The following is a 19,333-nucleotide window of genomic DNA, read 5'->3' as shown; positions in this document are numbered from 1 at the left end:
ATCCCCAGAGTGGGGTATGCAAGGAGGTAGCCAATCAATGGTTCTCTCATCATTGATGTTTCTGTCTCTTTCCCTCTCCCTTTCTCTCTGAAATCAATAAAAACATATTAAGAGAAAGAGAGAAAATGAAGTTTGGGGATCAGATCCCCAAGTGTGAAACTAATGCAGAAAGTGGGGAGAAGCCATAGCTGCATAAGGGCCAGCACCATTAACAAAAAAAGGGGCAAAGGCTTAATTCTCTCAACTTCAATCTGCTCAAGTCAACTTATGGGGTTTGATCTGTGAGGTTTGAGAGAGAGGCTGGGAGACCCACTTTCCCAGGCATCATGGGGACAGGGTTTGATGACCACAAGGAAAAGAGAACAACCGCATTCACCCCACACTGACTGTGCACAGAACCTCCTAGAAGGGCAACATCCCTGCAGACGGACTACGGACCATCATCCTACTCCACAGAGGAGCAAACTGAAGTCAGTGGGGTTGCAGGACTTGTCATTTTCCCCACATAAATTTTATTTTCTAATGAAACTATCCAAAAGAGTGTCTCTCTCTTTTACATGTTTGCTCTCTAGTTTATTGTGCTTATGTGTTATGTATTCATATTCAAAGGCCTGTTAAAATGTCAAATCAGTTCATATTTCACATCACCCAATTCCAGCTCATCCTTTTATGGAGGTTCAAAAGGCAATATACTAATAACACATTATGCTGTACCTACCATGTACCAGGTGCTTATGTCACTTCTATTCTCTAGGACAACCTGAACTATCGGTATTATTCCCTTTTGAAGGATGCAAAAACTGAGCCTCAGAGGGGTTTAGCATCTTGCGTTAGGTCACAGAGTTCAGGAAGTGTAGAGCTCTTGGACCCCATTTAACATTTCCTCACCAAGAAACCTTTCCTCGTCCCACATGACAACCCCTCAGATCTTTGAAGATGCCATGAGCTTTGCGTCGTTGCTCCTTCAGAAGTGATCTCTCCTAGTTCCCTAAGGCCTCCTGTGACCTGCTCCCTTCTCCACTCTGGTCACTCTCCTCTGGACAATCTCTGGTTTGCCAGTGTCCTTTCAATCGAGTGGCACAAAACTCAGCATTTTAAGTTCTCATTTTTAATTGTTGTTTATTTTACAATAACAATTTGCACTAGACTGCATCTAACACTACAAAATCCTAGTGAGAAGTTTTTATAAACAATTAAAAAAACCAAGTTGGTGACTCAAAATGACCAAATAGAGTTTATTCCATGAATACAAGAATGGTTTCACATAAAATATTCACATAATTAATGCAATCTATAATAATAAAAGCACAATATGCTAACTAGACTGGACGTCCTTTCGGATGACCGTCTGGATGAAGCCAGAGCTACAAGGGAAGCCCAGGTCCCGGGCGCCAGAGGGAAGCCGGTGTCAGCAGTCAGGGAAAGGAAGGCCTACTCTTGCATGAATTTTGTGCATTGGGCCTAGTTAACAATAAGCAGAAAAATCATGATGTCTGTTTATGCTAAAAAGGCATTTGATAAAATGCAATATGTATTTGTAATTTTTAAATGCAATGAAACAGTACTAGAAAGATATTTCCTTAACATGATGAAATAATATATTTGTGAAAATATATGTACTTACTTCTCATGTATATAGCCTTCTAAGTGCACATTACACTTAATAGGAAAATGCTAAAAGCAATTCTTTAAAAATTAGGGTAACAAAGATGTCCACTATCACCACTATTAAACATTATTTTGGAGAAACTAATATAATTCCTTTAATGTTAATCATTTTTAAACCTGGAAAGCTTAAGAATCAATTTAAAACTATTATAAACAATAAGAGAATTTAATAAGATTTAGGTATAAAAATCAATAATAGTAATATAAGAACAACAGTCTGTTAGAGTTATTACAGAAAACTAGACCTCATTTATAATAGCAACGGCAACAATGAAGATAAAATGCTTACTGAATAAATCTAATAATAAATGTGTGAGATTATATGAACAAGTTGCTGAGGGACTCAAAGGAAGATATAAACAATAAAAAAAAAAAACATATTTTTTGACAGAGAGCTACCAGGAATATAAAGATACAAAGTTTTCCTCTTTAAAAATCTATAAATTTAGCCGAAACCGATTTGGCTCAATGGATAGAGCGTTGGCTTGGGGACTGAAGGATCCCAGGTTCGATTCCGGTCAAGAGCATGAACCTTGGTTGCGGGCATATCCCCAATGGGGGGTGTGCAAGAGGCAGCTGATCAATGACTCTCTCTCATCGATGTTTCTAACTCTATCTCTCTCTCTTCCTCTCTGTACAAAATCAATAAAATAAAATAAAATAAAAAGATGTTATCTAAAAATCTATAAATTTAAAGCAAGATCTTTTAAAAATAATACCAATAGAATTTTTTATAGGAAATTATTAAATTGGTTCTAAAGTTCATATGGGAAAAATAAATAAGAATAGCTAATAATATTTTGCAAAGGAAATGAAACAAAGAAGGACTAACTTTGTCAGGTATTAAAGTATTCTACAATAATTTAAATAGAGATATAATGGCATATGAATGGACAGAGAGATTAATGGAACAGAAGTCCAGATATAGCCACTGTAATATGTGTTAACATGTGTGTATAAGTATACACATGTATGTATGTAGCCACATGTGTGTATAAATGTATACACATGTAATATATACACACATATACATGAATACTTAGTATCTGATAAAGATGGCATTTCAAATTAATAGATAAAAGATGAATTTTTAAAAGTATTATCAGGATAATCTAAAAAAATCTATTATGCCTCCACATGACTTACACAAAATACATTCTAGAAGGATCAAGGATTTAAATATAGCATCAAAGTTTGATTGTGTAAAATGAAACCATAAAAGTTCTAGAAGAAAATAAAGAATAATATTTATAAAACATCACATTCAGAATTCCTTAGCTATACAAAACCCATAAGGGGTTGACAAAAACAGAAAATTGTTGACTGAAAAAACAACAAAAATGGCAGAAAATGGCAAAATGTTTTATATTTGTGATAAACCTCATAGATAAACAGTTTATATACTATATAATAAAAGCCTAATATGCTAAGTGTCTGGTCATCCAGTCATCTGTTCAATCAATCAAAGTGTAATATGCTAATGATATGCTAAAGCCACTCACCCCTTCACTATGACATGCACTGGCCACCAGGGGGCAGACACTCCGACTGGTAGGTTAGCTTGCTGCTGGAGTCCAGCCAATCACGACTGAGCAACATGGGCTGGACATGCCCTGGAGCCCTCCTGTGGTCCCTCCCCTGCTGGCCAACCTCCCGCGTCCCTCCCTATCCCTGATCATGCACCAATGGTGTCCCTCAACCTGGCCTGTGCCCTCTCACAATCCAAGACCCCTCAGAGGAGCCTGTTTTGGCCTGATCCTGCAGGCCAGGCCAAGTGAACCCACTGGTGCATGAATTCATGTACTAGACCTCTAGTGAATCAATAAAAACATTAGAAAAAAAAGAATTTCAACACTTCATAAAAAGAAAATATAAATGGCTTTTATACACAGAAACAAACTCAACCTTTAATAAAATATAAGAAATGCAAATAAAATAATGAGATACCATTTTTAAAAAGACATTGATTGACAAAGTCAATTGTTTTCTAGCTCACATGGTTGCCAGGGACTTGGGGAGACAATTGCTAACGTTGTGGCTGGTGAGATTGTACACTGGTGCAAGTTCCAGGAAGGGCAATTGGCAAGATTTAACCAAATTCCAAATTTATATTCTTGAGAACTAACAAGATCACTTGTAGGAATTTATCCCATGGATATACTTGCATTTTTTTTTTAATTTTTATTTTATTGTTTAAAGTCCTATAAGTAGTAGTACATATGTCTCCTTTTTTCCCCATTGACCTTGCACTTGTGCAAAATTCTGTATATATGAAAGGATAGTCATTGTAGCATTGTTTGTAATAGCAATGGATTAGAAACATCTGAAATGTCTTAACATTTGGGAATTGGCTAAGTAAACACAGAATGTTCCTATAATGAAATGTTAAAAAGGAAGATACACTTCTATATGTGTATTGAAATAGAACTTATTCCAAAACATATAATTGAAGAAATACATAAACAGATAAGGTGCAGACCAATGTGTACCTTATGTTACCATTAAAAAAATAATAACATGTAAGTAGACATATAGAATACTTGTGGATGAATACATGGGAAACTTGTAACATAGCAGTATTTAGAGAGATGAACCAGGGGATGGGAAATAATGGTATGAGGGAGACTGCAGACGTTTTCATGCTCTTTGAATTGTGCTTTATGTATGTATTAGAATCAAAGCAATAAATTAAATAATCATTTTAAAAGAGCAATGATTAAGTCAGTTCACAAAGGCATGGAGAAACAATTTTCCTTATTTTTCACTTTATTGGAGCTAGTTTTAGAAAACTGTCCATTTGACATTCCCATAAAAAGGATTAATAGGTTCAAACGAATCAATGTCTGTTTAGCTTTTTCTCATTTGAGCTTGTCAGATTTCAGATGAGCAAATTTCCTGGGAACAGAAAAAAGTATTTGCTTTGACTTGCATTCTGAAATGGGTCATTCCTTTAAAAAGTTGATTTCATCTGACATTGTTAAACACTTGAACTGCTGTTAGGTCATCTGTAGCCTGATTAACACTAATTGATCTATTGAATGGTAGGATGACTAATGCATTTTAGTTGCTCACTATAAAATCTGAGCTTGGCCAACATCCCAGGTTCGGGGTCTGAGATGAAAGGTGGGTATATGCTGGGATCAGAAGCATCTCTGTTGAATTAAAAGCCTGTTATCACCACCGCCCTCACGTTTGGCTCATTCTCAGAATCTGGCTTTTGGTTGAAAAAAGAAAAATGCAAGCCTTGCACAAACTTTAGTCTTGTGGGAGAACAGGAGGGTCACATTGTAATTGTCATTTGCTATCATGAAGAGTGTAATTGGTTTGATAACAAGAAAAAATGTTTTTCAGTGAAATGCCTAAAGGAGTGAGTTGTTATTCATCTCCCCAAATGGAAGATGTACCTGCTGCCTTGGAAAGCTCCCTGAACATAAACAAGCAGACCTCAGCATTTCTTCTTCTCCCCACCTTGTTTGCACAAAACATCTTTTTTCTTATTTTTATTCAATTCCAGGGTAACTTTTTTATTTTCTTTGCTTTAGATGAAAGTTTAGATCTTTAAAAAATAAGTTCTAGCCTGGTTGAGCATCGACCTATGAACCAGGAGGTCACGGTTTGATTCAGCTCAGGACACATAACCGGGTTTAGTGCTCAATCCCCAGTAGGGGGCTTGCAGGAGGCAGCCAGTCACTGATTCTCTTTCATCCTTGATGTTTCTATCTCTCCCTCTCCCTTCCTCTGAAATCAATAAAAATATTTTAAAAATAAACTAAAAAATAAATTCTAAAATTTTCCTCAAATCTAAAGGCATACCTTGAATAACAAATCATGCCTTCTCTTGCTGTCCTAACTGACTCTCATATTGATGCTTATTTGTTTATAGTAAAAGCTGGAGGGAAACGAATTTCCAAAAGACAAGAAATTGGCGTCTTGGAGAGACACACCAAAAAAGCAGGACCTGAGAAAACAAGGTAGGGGACTGCTTGATTTCTGTTCCTGTCACCTCGAGGAGTTTTCAGTGACTCTCCTTCCAGAAATCAGAGGCCTCCCAGTCCCCCTAGGCTTTTGCTAACCAGGGTTACAGACAGCCGCTAAGGTGGGATGTGGTGGGGGGTCAGGATCAGTGGTGATGCAGAATGGAGGTGGCTACTTTCTGTAGAATTCTTTCTGGGACCCCATCACTAACCCCACCCTTTCATTCTCCCACTCTCAGAGTCCAGCCCAGCTGTCTTGTACTTAAATGACAGAATCCTAAATGCATTCAAACCTGATGCACATCCCTTTATCCTATCTTCACATTAGCCTTTAAAATAGTGTCCCTAGGCTGCCCTGTTTTCATAGTATGCTTTCTGCTGAAGCAAATCTCCTGAATTAAAAATAAATGCTTTTTAGTTGTTGTTTTGAATGCATCCCTCAATTATTTAGAAACCATTCATGGCCTCTATATTTGGCACAGCAGGAGGGCCTATAAGATACTGAGGCTGGTTTCGCCCTGCCCGTTCCACCGTGATCTTGACACGCTGCACTATTCCTAGAGCTAAGCAGAAAGCTGTGGCTGCAGCAGACACGCACATGGCCCAGTCACTCTATGCCTTAGTGAAGGAAAACATGTGGAACTGACTTCTCCAAGTAATATAATGATGGTACTTCAGAGACTATTTCAATGTGGTTTCCATAGAGGAGTTGGTGAGTATTTGAAAGGAGTTGATTAGATGCCCAAGGTACCTCCTTAAGAGGTAAAATGGCAACCGTCTCAGAAGGAGAATAGGGAGAGACATAGATGATGGACTGTCTCTGCCTCTTTCGTATAACACATTTTTAGATCACTTTTAAAGTTTCCTTTCTGATTTCTGTGGAGGAGATAGTTTGAGGATATTTTCTACATTAAAATAAAATGCTCACTAGCCCCTTTAGCAGTGTTTGTTTCTCCCGAATCCAGAAAGTAGCCATCACATAAGAAAGCAACACTGTGAGTCCTCTCTGGCGACCCACCATGGGGACCAGCTCCTATTGTAGAATGGAGAGAGCACTCTTTGGATGATAATATGTGGTTGTTGAATCGCAAGCTGATTGATTTGGAAAGTGGACTCTTTCTGAGTTAAGCATAAACCCTGTTTATGTAGCACACGTGGGTCATGGGCTCAGCAACTGGGGTCATAGCTTGGAAATGACCTTCTAGTTGGCAGCCAGTAGACAAGACCTATTTCTCTGCACCTCAGTACAAAGGGGGCTTACTGTTAATTCCAATGTCAGCTGAACAGTGAAGGAAGAGGAGTTAGCTAGAGAGTAATAAAATGGTGATTGGACCCCTCTTTCAAAAATGTGATTTCTTGCCGAAACCGGTTTGGCTCAGTGGATAGAGCGTCGCCCTGCAGACTGAAGGGTCCCAGATTTGATTCCGGTCAAGGGCATGTGCCTTGGTTGCGGGCACATCCCCAGTAGGGGGTGTGCAGGAGGCAGCTGATCAATGTTTCTAACTCTCTATCCCTCTCCCTTGCTCTCTGTAAAAAAATAAATAAATATATATATATATATATATATATATATATATATATATATATATACACATACACACACACACACACACACACACATATATATATATACACACACATATATATATATGTGTATATATATATTTTAAAAAGCAATTTCTTTGTAATAGTCATTAAAAGATGGGAATTGGACTATGACAGATCATAAACAGCAAGAAATCAACCTCTCTCCCCATTTGTCAGTAATAGGTATAAATAGGTAGGACCTAAAGCTTATGAAACTTGCACGCCATCTTTAAAAGATAATAAGAGAAATTACAGTGTGAAATGGCTAGGGCCCTCCCTGTGCAGTGAGCGGAGGTGCAACCGCAGCGTCACCAGCTGCACCGTCAGTGAGCCCCTGCCCTCACCTCTGCTCCAGGAGTGTGTGCACGGGATGGGAGCGCCTTGTCTTCATGGACAAACAGTCCCCTTACATCGTCTTGGAGAATAGCTTTTGAAAAAATAGACCCTGGCAAATAAGTTTCCAGGCATCATCAATCTATGTCTGTTTCCTAATAACATGTACCAACCAACACAAACCATCCAGAAAAAGGAACAATGTGAGCACAGAGTTTCTGTCAAGAAATTGTACTGCAGGCTCGTCCCTGATTGAAACCCTCCTACAAAATAACCTGGCCTCAGAAGAAGCCAGACACAATAGAGTGTGTGCTATATCACTCATGTTATGAAGTTCACGAGCCGTCAAAACGAATCTATGGGGCTATAAGTCAGGGTAGTGGTTATCCGTAGAGGCAGCTGGTTAGACTAGTGTTTTAAGTATCTGGATATGTGCTAAGCCACGTACTGGTAAAAGGTGCACTTTTCTACGTATGGAATATACTTCAATGAAAAGTTCAAAAGCAAAAGTAATAATGAGTTGGCCTATAAGGCTTGTCGTGGCACGTGGGCACACGGAGGCAGGATTGTTTGTCTTTCAGATGTAGCCAAGCAGAGTGACGCTGAAAGGCCAAGTAGACCGGTTTCTGTATAAATCATTTAACCTCTCCAGTGGTTAAGTTTTCAGGTCCTGTATGAAGTTTCATTTCATCTTTTCAGTGCCATTGTGAATGTTGCCAAAATACAGACGATGGATGCCCTGAATGACACACTGGAGAAGGTGAGCTGTGGGTGAGATGCATCATGGGATACTCCCAGACAGTACTCCCCCAACCACCTGGCTGTGTGAGTGAGTGAGCCCATGACCACTGAGGTGTTTTCCAGCTCAGAGGATCAATGTCCTTTTGAAAGGATCTGCTCTCAGTCCCAAGAACATAAAGAGGTCTTGGCGAGAAAAATCGTTTCTCCCAAATCCCTAGTGTCCATTCAATAAATCATCTCAAAAATAAGATAGAGTTGAAAACCAGTTTGGCTCAGTGGATAGAGCATCGGCCTGCAGACTGAAAGGTCCCAGGTTCAATTCTGGTCAAGGACATGTACCTTGTTTGCGGGCACAACCCCAGTAGGGGGTGTGCAGGAGGCAGCTGATCGATGATTCTCTCTCATCAATGTTTCTAACTCTCTATCCTTCTCTCTTCCTCTCTATATAAAAAAAATCAATAAAATATATTAAAAAAAATAAGATAGAAAATAAAAAAAGAATCATGATACCAAATTGGCAGGACTTTACTTTGCCATCCCAAATATTTCCCAGACACATTGGCATGCTTTTATAAAAAGGCAGCCCACGTATCAGGAATTCTACAGTTTTTCCCTTCCTCTCCAGCACTGCCTTCCGGTGAGGCAGTGTTTGACTGGAGGTGAGTGCAGGTGGTGGAGGGTTACACAGTTTTTGGCTGGAAGAAGGCTGGGCATTGACTGGCTTTGTCCAAAAAAGTCTGTTTAAATAGGTGGTTGAACATTGCTATTGTTCTTTCTATACCATGGATTTCTTCTAAGTAGCTCAACAAACTAAGAAAACTTACCGGAAAGACAGTGGTTTGGTTTTGTATTCAGGAGTGTTTTCATCTACGTAGGTGAGCTGAATGAGAGTCCTTTTCTTATTTTTGGAGGACAGACACATCACATGTAAGGCAAGCAAGAGCCACTCTTTCAGCTGCGCCCACGTTTGCTGAAGGGACAGGACTGAGCATCCCTTATAAAAGGAAGACTTGTCATTACTGCCACCATTAGGGATCTGAAAAAGATGAGAACAGAAAGTGTGCTAGGCCTCTGAATCCCCATCTGGCACTAGCTCTTCCACTTACCAGCTGAATGACCTTGAGCAGGTCACGTATTCTGTGCCTCAGATTTCTTGTTTGTAAAATGGAGATAAGAAAGAAAATTTATCCACATGTTTCATTGTGTGGAATAAATGAGTTCACACAGGTTAGCTCTCAGAACGGTGCCTGGCACAGTCACCTGTTTGCACTGCACTCCGGGAAGTAGCATGGTTTCATGGCCGAGATGAAAAGGTACATCTGAAGTCCTGGGATGTTATGAGGCAGAGAATACAAGATGAAATCTTGATTATAGATGATAGCTACAGAGCCTTCTCATGTGGGGGGCCTGGTTCTCCATCAAATAGATATGAAGTGAGGTCATACGTGCCTCTTTGCCTTGCTGGCTTTACAAGAAGGGCAGGGGTGGAGGATGCCCTGCCAGGGCAACACTAGCTGCCCGCTCCTCCTCTCACCTTCTCTTGCACCTGCCCACTAAATGCCTCTTCCTCAATGGCAAGAGGATGCCACAGTTGTTGGTGAAAACGGATGGCACATTCCTCGAGACTATATGTGGTCAATAAAGTCATGCTATGTGTAGGTTTGATGCAAGGGTGCATATTGTGTGTGTGTGTTTTTTTATAGACCTACTAGAGGTTCAGTGCATGAAATTCATGCACTCAGGTTGAAGGGAGGTCCCTTAGCCCGGCCTGTGCCCTCTTGCAGTCCGGGAGAACCAGGGGAATGTCCCACTGCTGTGGAGGTGGGAAAGACTCCTACCTCCACCACTGCACTTACCATCCTTGAGCCCGAATTCTGGCTGAACAGCACCCCCCTGGTGGTCAGTGCATGTTATAGGGACAAGTCATTCTGCTGTTCAGTCAATTTGCATATTAGCCTTTTATTATAAAGGATATGCAAAAGTCTATGACATAGAAAGGTTCTTCCACTTTCAGTTAAAATACCAATTCTCTATTTCAAAGATAAAAAGGAGAGTCAAGTAACAACAACAATAATAATTGTGTTTGGAAAAGTAAGACAATAGTGAGATGGTGTACTGTTAGACATATGTTTAACAGCAACTATACATGTAGCTCAGTGTTTACTGGGGTGGGAATGTGGCCAACATTGTATAGATTTCTGCTAAAACAGGCTCTGACATCAGACATCAGATGCCTGGGTCATATGCCAGCTCTGTCACTCCCTAGCTGTGTGTATTGGGCAAGTTTCTTCACTTTCTGTGCCTCTGTTTCATCATCTGTAAGTGGGAATGTGATTAACAGTATCCACGTCAGTGTGATATTGTGAAAATAAAAGCAAGTTATATGACCCATGCAAAGTACCTAGCACAGAGGCAGGCACAACTAGACCTCAGTAAGTGTGACCTTCTAGTCCCAGGCAGATATCCTATATGGCACCATTTGGATTCCTGAGCAAGTGATAAGAGGCTAGAAAATCAAGTCCCAAGATTTCCATAGTGACTATCTCAAATATGGGAGTTAATGGGATCCACATATTTCCTTACAGCTAAGAAAAATCCTCCCTGAATCCATAATTCAACCTGACATGTAATAGGATTTCATAATAAAGGTCAACTGGGGTAAAAGACCAATGCCTTTTAAAAGATAGAGCTGCTGCAATCAGTGGTTGTCAGGAGCTTCACTGAGAGGAGGGGTTGACCACAAGAGATAGGAGGGAGTTTTTTTGAGGTGGGGAATGGTGGAATAGTTCTATCTTTTGAGTGTGATGATAGTCACAGACTCTATGTACTTATAAAACTGTGCACTGAAAAGGGGTATATTTTACTATAGAAAAATTCTACTTTGATTTTTTTTTCTTTTTGTTGTTAGTCCTCACATGAGGATATTTTCCCATTGATTTTTAGAGAGTGGAAAGGAGAGAGGGAATGAAGGGGGAGAGAGAGAGAAACTTTGATGTGAAAGAGACACATTGATTGGTTACATCCCACACATGCCCTGATCAGGGCTGGGGATCAAACATACAGCCCAGGAAAGTGCCCTTGACTGGAAATCAAACCCATGACCCTTCAGTGCATGGGCCAACATTCTAACCACTGAGTTATAGCATCCAGGGCTACACCTTAATTAAAAAAATAAATAAATATGTATGCCCTGGCTGATTTTTCTCAGTGGTTGGAGCATCAGCCCATGGATTGAAGGGTTCCCAGTTCCATTCCAATCAAGGGCACATGCCTGGGTTGAGGGCTTGATTCCCAGTGTGGGGCATGAAGGAGGCAGCCAATCAATGATTCTTTCTTATCATTGATGTTTCTATCTCTCTCTCCCTTTCCCTTCCTGTCTGAAAATCAATTAAAATATATTTAAAAATAAAATAAAATAAGTATGTAAAAGCTATATGGCTTATACCAAAAAATTAAAAGACATAAAAACAGCAATAAAGATAGTGACATCTGCTGATAAATTTTCACCTGTATTATAACGATGCCTTCCGCAAAATATATTGTCACAAAGACCTAATAATATGCAATTGATCAGAAGAAATACCTGCATTTATTAACATTCATTCATGCCCTCTGCTACAATTCAGTCTAGTTCCAAGAACCCATGTTAATTCTCAGATCAACTTAAGAACTTAGAGTCTAAGACTGTAAAAGTACAGCCCGACTCATAGGGTCTCAACAACCATTCAATCATGGTAGGACATTTCTTTCCTTATGCTGTTTATCTCAGGATACCCTACTTCAAAACCAACCAAGGGTTTAAGATTTGGGAGACTGAAAAAACTGTACAAATCTATCATAAGTGGAATTTCCCTTCCCACTATCTTCCCCATTCCTCCCTGCACACAGACCTCTGTCCACACTCTCTTTCCCCTTTCCTCCCCACCTCTCCAGCCCCAGATAATAACAGGATTCCTGTTACCTAGTGACAGACCATGTACCATGGTATTCCTGGCAGAAGACGGAGTTATGTAAGCTTGAAAACTCTAGGCTGAAACTCTAGGAGACCTGGTTTGAGACCAAATTCCACCTACTCCTTAGAGATTGTGTAAGCTTTTAGAAGTCCCATAGCTGCTTTGAGATTTATGTTTGCTCATTTACTTAATTTTTTTTAAAGGCAGGGATTGAGAAAGCATGGTACTGCCAAGTCTATAGCTTCTCAGGATGGTTTTGGAAGTTAAATTTGGCATTGGTTGTGAAGCCTCTCAACATGAAAGTATCCAGCTAAAACATCAGAACGGGAGTGTTATGGTAGGGAGGGGGTGGAAGGTTGAAGCCCAGTTAAAGTTGGGGCCACTTTTCAAGCCGCCAGATGCATCACCCATGCCCAAAGGAGAGAGAGAGATGTGTGTGGGGTCCTGGGGGAGAGGAGAGTATCAAAGGCATCTGCGGATCTAGAAAGGCTTCTCTGTTCCTGGATGAATGTCGCCGTAGGAGGAGCCTTGAATTTCATCGACTCAGACCGAATGTTTTGTTTTAAGCACTTTACTTAACGGGGTGTGGAAATCTAAGTGCTACGTTGGAAGTTAACAACCGGAAAGAGGAATGGAGGAGCTGCCCATCTGCAATGCTCCCTAACTTCAGGCTCTAAAGCAAAACCTGCCGCCAATTTTCCTGCATCTGGGATTTCTTTCACGGCTCTGATCCTAGAGACTTTCAAACAGACTTCCTTTGCTTTTCCTTTGAAACCAAAAATATAGGTTCTGAGGTCACCCCTACGCAAGAGGAAGGCGGATTCTCAATGCGGGTATTTCTACTGATCTGCTTTTTAAGTTCCGTGTGTTGGCCCTTATGTGGTGGAGCCACGGCAGGACAGTGTTCTCGCACCTATGCCAGCCTTGAATTCCCTCTCTTGTGGAGTTACCCTCAATTCCCTTACCCTCAGGACTCAGACAGGAAACACCTTTCATTCTGCAAACCTGGTCAGTTTACAAAGACGAGTGATGAAGAATCCCAGGCTTCCCTCAGTGGAGATGCCAGACTGAAGTCACAGCGGGCTGTAGGCGGCACTCTGTGGAGCTCTCCCTACTTATTTCTAGTTCAGACTTGAAAAATAAAACCTTTCTCTCCCCACTGATACAGAACCTAAACCTCAGAATTAGCACATGGAAGGACTGACTATTTTATTTACAGTTTCCATTCTAGTGGAAGACTCTTTGTAGATCCCCCCTACGCCATTAGGATGTTCCTGCTGGAGCCGTGGGTATCAGACATGGCGAACTTGACTCTCTTGTTGTATTTGCAGGGTATGGCAAAAGGAGGTTGACAATTGTTCGTATGGAAAAGTAATACAGTAATTAATGAAAAACAATACATCAACTGTTTCATGTACTCACAACTGTGAACCTACTTTTGCCCCATCCTGTATAAGTGGTGCTAGAGAAGCCTGTACTGGCCCCAGCCCACCCCCAAAACCTGTACATTTGTAATTTAATAATTATGAGCAGTTTCAATAAGGCGATTATCTTTGCTTGAATTGATGTCCACTTCCTTCTCAATCCTGTTGATTTCTTTTTCCTCCTAAACTTTCCCAAACCAGGCAGAGATGGCCAGTGAGCCCCAGGGGAAGTCTCTGCCTCATTCTGACCTGGGGCAATCCCCTCCTGAGAAGCAGCTGAGCAGAGTTTTTAGAACCTCAGTTAAACGTTGTGGTTAAAATGTGACCCCTAACCCTGTGCATTACTGATAAGATTGGAAAATGGTGCCATCCATGATGGACAATAGTGGTTGCCAGAAGGAATGAGGATTTATTGTTCAAGAGGTACACAGTTTCCATGTGGTATAATGAAGATTTCTGGAGATGGACGCAGTGATGGTTGCACAACAATGTAAATGTATTGAATGCTACTAAACTATACACTTAAGAATGATCAGAATTATATGTTGGGTATATTTTACAGAGAAAAAAATGTAAGCCCTACATTGTGGAAATAACCCTGGAGATGAATTAATGCCACATTAAGCATGAAGTGTGTTCCAGCAAACTCTCTCCTTTCCGCTTTGCTTTCCCACCTCCACCCATCATCACACTCGCACCTTAAAAACAACAATCAACACTGTGGCTTCCTCTCCTCAGTCTCAACTTGTCATCATGGGCCATCTCACATTGGCTAATTGCCCAGGTCTCTGTTATATCATAGTGACTTGTTCATTTCCTTTCTCACCAGCCCCACCCCTTTACCGTACATTTACATTTGACTTGAAGTAACTTGCCGGGTGGTTCTTCCTACCTGTAATCTCTTGAATGTGATTTAGAGCTAGCCTGAAATAATCCATCTGTTTTAGTTGATGCTAAAGACACCCAGTCTGGAAGAAAATCCCTGAAGTCAGTGACCTCTTAAGTTTCCTTCTGGTTCTAATGTTTAAAGAAAAACAAAACAAAGCACTCTGCCTTTACCGCACTATAAAATGCATGTCATGTGGCCTGATGATAACTGGTCTGACCAAAATAAAGGCTTTATTGCTTTATAGAAAGGATTTTTCTTCCTTTCTGCTAGAATGCTAGCATCAACCACCCTTGAGTTTAATTATTGTAAAAGAAAAATTTTAGAAAAATACTGATAGGCAAAATAAGGAAAAAGACTAGGAATTCCCATAATTCTAACTTTCAGAGATAACCATTGTTAATACTTCAGGTTATATTCCTCCAGTGTGTTTAATTTTTTAAGACCAAGAATAAAGGACTTTCTAGTGTCAAGTTTCACATGAAAAGAAATGCTGTGTGCCTAGAGCTCAGGGACATTTGAGAAGAGATATAAGGCACGTATGTTTTCCTGGCTTAGGAGAGTCCAAACAAACCATAAACAATGTGATGTGTGAGGTCATGATCCATTTATCTCTCCTTTTAGTTAATTTGAGTGTCAAGGCAAGGGCATCTACATCCAATGGTGATTAAGTTAAATTCCTAGCGAGCTGAAGCATTCCTTTTTTGCTTGCTAAGGAAGGTATCCGTAGGTGCCTTTATGTTTGTATCAATGGCATGAAAACTAAGAACCAGAGTAGCCCCAAAAGGTCACTGGGTCCAAACTCTCCTCTAGGAAAATTATATCTGAAGTCCTTGCAGCATTGGGCATCCTTTTGATTTTAAGCCATCCTTAATGTAAATTTCATAAGGTCTTTCGGTTCCATATGAAAATTATCTTATTGTCAAATATAGTCTCAGTCTGTGTTAACTTAAATCTACTTAAGCCTGTTTCCCCATACATATCTTCTGTGGAGATGACTAATGAGAACTTTTGGTACCTGAAGCTATTAAGTCATTCCTCAGCTTTCTTTTCATCAGGCTGTTTAAATTGAACCATATGAAACAGCCAATATTACACCTTTTTTGACCTCTTAAAATAGAAGTTTTACATGTTTCAATGTAATAAATAATCCTAACTCTTTCTAACTTCTTACAGAGGTTCTCTACTTCTGATCTTTTGACAACTGAGGGGCTCTTTCCCTGCAGGGCTTTCTCAAATGTTCCCGTAAGCTTCTTAGAATATAGTGATTCATACATGCATACTGGTGCCAAAATAATTGCTAATATTAGAAGACTGATGCAGAAATAATGAACCATTTCTACTTGTAAAAAATGTCACTTCAAAACAGACATAACATATGTATTATGTATATTATTTTAATATGATACATGTTATAGCTTTACAAATTAGAGATAAACAAATGAATAAAAATCCAAGTTAACATACTAAGAACCCAGAGCTGGAAGTGGTACTTCAATACTATCAAAGAAGTAAACAAAATTGTAAAATTTCCATGATCAACTGTGTTGCTTTCTACTACTTGAATACTTCACGGTCAAAAAGATCCAATATGCTTATTTTTTTTTCTTTCCTTCTCACATTTAGCTTAGCCATAAATTTCCAGCAATAGCGCACGTGGCACATCAAAAACCCAGACCTGCTCTGGAGAAGGTCACTCCAATGAGAAGGATCTACATTATTCAGCAGCCTCGGAAATGTTAAGCTGGGACGTAAAACACAGCCGTCTGCCCAACTGCCTCCAACATCTGACAGCTTAGCTAAAGGACCAAAACTTTCCTTAGGCTTAGTGCACTTGCTTGGTAAAAAAAAAAAAAAAAAAAAAAAAAAAAAAAAAAAAAGTCTTTGTATCTTCTCTTTGTATGTTAGATAATAAAGCATCCAAAAACTGTGAATGCAATGCATTCTTGGGCCTCATTTTGGTCCAGGACAAGATCCCATTGATAGTTACAGAAGAATTCTGAAGAATAAGTGGAGAATCCAGAAGACTCCTCTACTCTACCTCTTTGGACAAGCTCTCTTATCCTTGATGCTGACTCAGTTGTTCCACCCACAGCGAGTTCCCTAAGGCAAAGATTAAAGAAAAGTGTAGAATGAGTTTGGTGAAGACCAATCTTCTGTGCAAACATCAAGAGGTATTCTTCTCCGTGTGTTTGTCTCCAGCTGCTCAAGTTTTCACTTGAGGAAAAATGTCTTCCCATTTCACACATAAATACATGGCTTAGTGTGTGGGGGGATGAAAAATTAGATTCATTACAAACATATTCTCTTCTGCAAAGCAATTAAGGATGGAAAGTTGAAATATAGTTTCAATAGGAGATTTGATTAGGGTCTCCCAGAAGGTTCATTTTCTAAAAAGAAATAGATTATGCTGCTGCAGGATATTATGGTTGGGGTATAGAAGTTGATTTTAATTAGAGGTGAGGGAAAGTGTTGTCACAGCCAAACCTGCTCTAGCTCTCCTATCTTCCACAACACACACACAGAGAGAGAGAGAGAGAGAGAGAGAGAGAGAGAGAGAGAGAGAGAGAGATAGAGAGAGAGAATGAGAACATATACTCACATCAAATAGCCAAGGGCATCCTCAAGGGTTTCTAAAGAGGTTAGTTGCCACTCACAATCCCACCATTCTAAACCTCTAATTAATACCGCTATCCGTGATTCGGCACTTCTCTTTACCCAAGGTCAGGGCCAGCACTCTAGTCCATTATTTTACAGGTTGACAATTCTTAAAGTATGACTTGGTGCCAAGCCTGTTTCTGATTCCTGGAAATCCAAAGGCACCTGGCTAAGGCCCAATGGTCATAATGATGCAACCTACCTCCTCCCCTGTGTTGTTTGGATTTTTTCAGGAGTAAGAGAGTTTTTTGAGACAATATCAAGCCTCAGTCAGCGCCGGCATTAATCAATAAAACAGTCCCAACCACCTCCCACTTTCGCTTATCTCAGTTCTCAGTCTTCAGGGACTGTGGTCAGGAATATCCCAGAATGGTAAGTGTTGCGAGGCAAATAAATGCACAGAAGTTCAAAGTCAGCCACCATTTCCCCACAGTAGCAAAGTATAAACCTGACTGTGGATGCTAGCTGGACCACTGAGTTGAGATTAGGAGACGCTTCTGACCCTTCCAAAGTTGCCAACCTTATGCACGCTACTCAACCTTTCTCATCCTTGTCAAACAAGAATAACAATATCTGACCTCCAGTTTAACCTTCCAGTGGCATACTGAGAAGACAAGTAGACTACTCTTTAAATGGCTTATTGGATTTGCAATAAGCTTATTGAGATTTACAATAAGCCACTTAAAAAGTAGTGAGAGCAAGGTGGTGCCAGGATGGCTGCTCTACAAGCTGACAGGATTATAGTAGTAGAACTATAAGAGATAGTATAAGCTGAGCCTAGAATAGGAAAGTTAAGGGAAAGCTAAAGATTTGGCTAGACAGAAGCAGGAAGAAAATGGGAAGCAAAGGTGGCAGCACTGCTTCATTCCACTTTCCTGAGGGTAAGAATAGGCCAACCACCCAAAGGAAGTGAAAAAGAGAAGAAAGCACCATCCTCTCTGTCAGAGATGGAAGATGTATTGTAGGGGAAGAAAGGCTGCTTGGGAGCCTATCCAGTGAGGACCCCAGCATTAATTGAGGTCTACAATTTTAGTCATTTAAATCACCAAATCATGGAAAGTAAGAGGTTGAGTGTGGCGGAAACTGGTTTGGCTCAGTCGATAGAGCGTCGGTCTGCGTACAGAAAGGTCCCAAGTTCAATTCCGGTCAAGGGCATGTACATTGGTTGTGGGCACATCCCTGACAGGGGGTGTGCAGGAGGCAGCTGGTCAATGTTTCTCTCTCATCGACATTTCTAGCTCTCTATCCCTCTTCCTTCCTCTCTGTGGAAAATCAATAAAATATATTTGAAAAAAATAATAAAAACAAACAAAAAAAAATCCTTTACAAAAAAAAAAGTTGAGTGTGAACATATATGAATGGAAATTGGAGTTATCTTGGAGAACTTATCAGGAGAAAAAGGATTAGGCTGATAAGAGAACTATCTAGTAACATGACCGCATATGTAGAAAGCCAAAGGGGCCATTCCCTCTCTCTCCTGAGGAACAAGCCCTGCATGTGCCATGGTTCCACTCAATGATAAGCCCCCTGTGATGTGTTCACAGGCCCAGAAAAGCCATGGCATTGGGAGAGGGAATGTCACTAGTGGCATGGCTACAGATTCGCTGGCAGATCCTCTTCTTTAGCTCATTTCTTTTCAGTTCAAGAGACTCTGTGCTAGGCACTGGGACACAAAGAGGAGGAAGACACCATTCCTGCCCACCAGGCGCTCTTAGACCAAAGGGAAGTAGGCATGCCAACAAATCAGTACAGGAGGAACTTTAGGAATGAGTTGGTTGATGGGTGGGTGGGGAACATGCTGAGGAAGAGGGTCATGAAACCACCCAAGGTTCATGTAGAGTCCAAAGAAAAATGATGGCTATACCAATCAATAACCCACATGCAGCTCTTAATAAACATATTTTAACTAAGCTTTTAATGGAAAATTTAAAACATACACAAAAGTTGACTGAAAATTATACTGAACCTTCAGGTGCCCATCACAGAGCTACAAGAATGTGGACAATCTTATTATATTTATGGTGTCCAGCCTCCTAGTTCCTCTTCTTTGTTCCTCTCCCTTCTGGATTACTTGAAAGCAAATCCCAAACATTATAGAAACACTTCAGT

The 19,333-nt window shown here is 40.2% G+C and overlaps 1 protein-coding gene across 3 annotated transcripts in view; it reads left to right on the top strand.

Annotated features, from left to right (window-relative positions):
* DAPL1 (death associated protein like 1) overlaps positions 1–16,417 on the top strand; it is a 60,014-nt gene extending 43,597 nt beyond the window's left edge. For 2 of the 3 annotated variants that reach the window (XM_036422014.2, XM_036422012.2), the window contains 4 exons: positions 5,552–5,639; positions 8,262–8,322; positions 13,043–13,072; positions 16,193–16,417. In XM_036422014.2, coding sequence (XP_036277907.1) covers positions 5,552–5,639; positions 8,262–8,322; positions 13,043–13,072; positions 16,193–16,309 — 296 coding nt within the window. In that variant the 3' untranslated portion in view covers positions 16,310–16,417. The remainder of the gene's footprint in view (positions 1–5,551; positions 5,640–8,261; positions 8,323–13,042; positions 13,073–16,192) is intronic. The other variant, XM_036422013.2, reaches the window with a different exon arrangement.
* The last annotated feature ends 2,916 nt before the right edge of the window (positions 16,418–19,333 follow it).

This window comes from Pipistrellus kuhlii, unplaced genomic scaffold (genome assembly GCF_014108245.1).
Source record: "Pipistrellus kuhlii isolate mPipKuh1 unplaced genomic scaffold, mPipKuh1.p scaffold_m20_p_7, whole genome shotgun sequence".
In the NCBI taxonomy this organism is placed as follows: domain Eukaryota; kingdom Metazoa; phylum Chordata; class Mammalia; order Chiroptera; family Vespertilionidae; genus Pipistrellus; species Pipistrellus kuhlii.
Note: the sequence above shows the minus strand (reverse complement) of the source record. Positions and strands in the feature narration are given on the sequence as shown.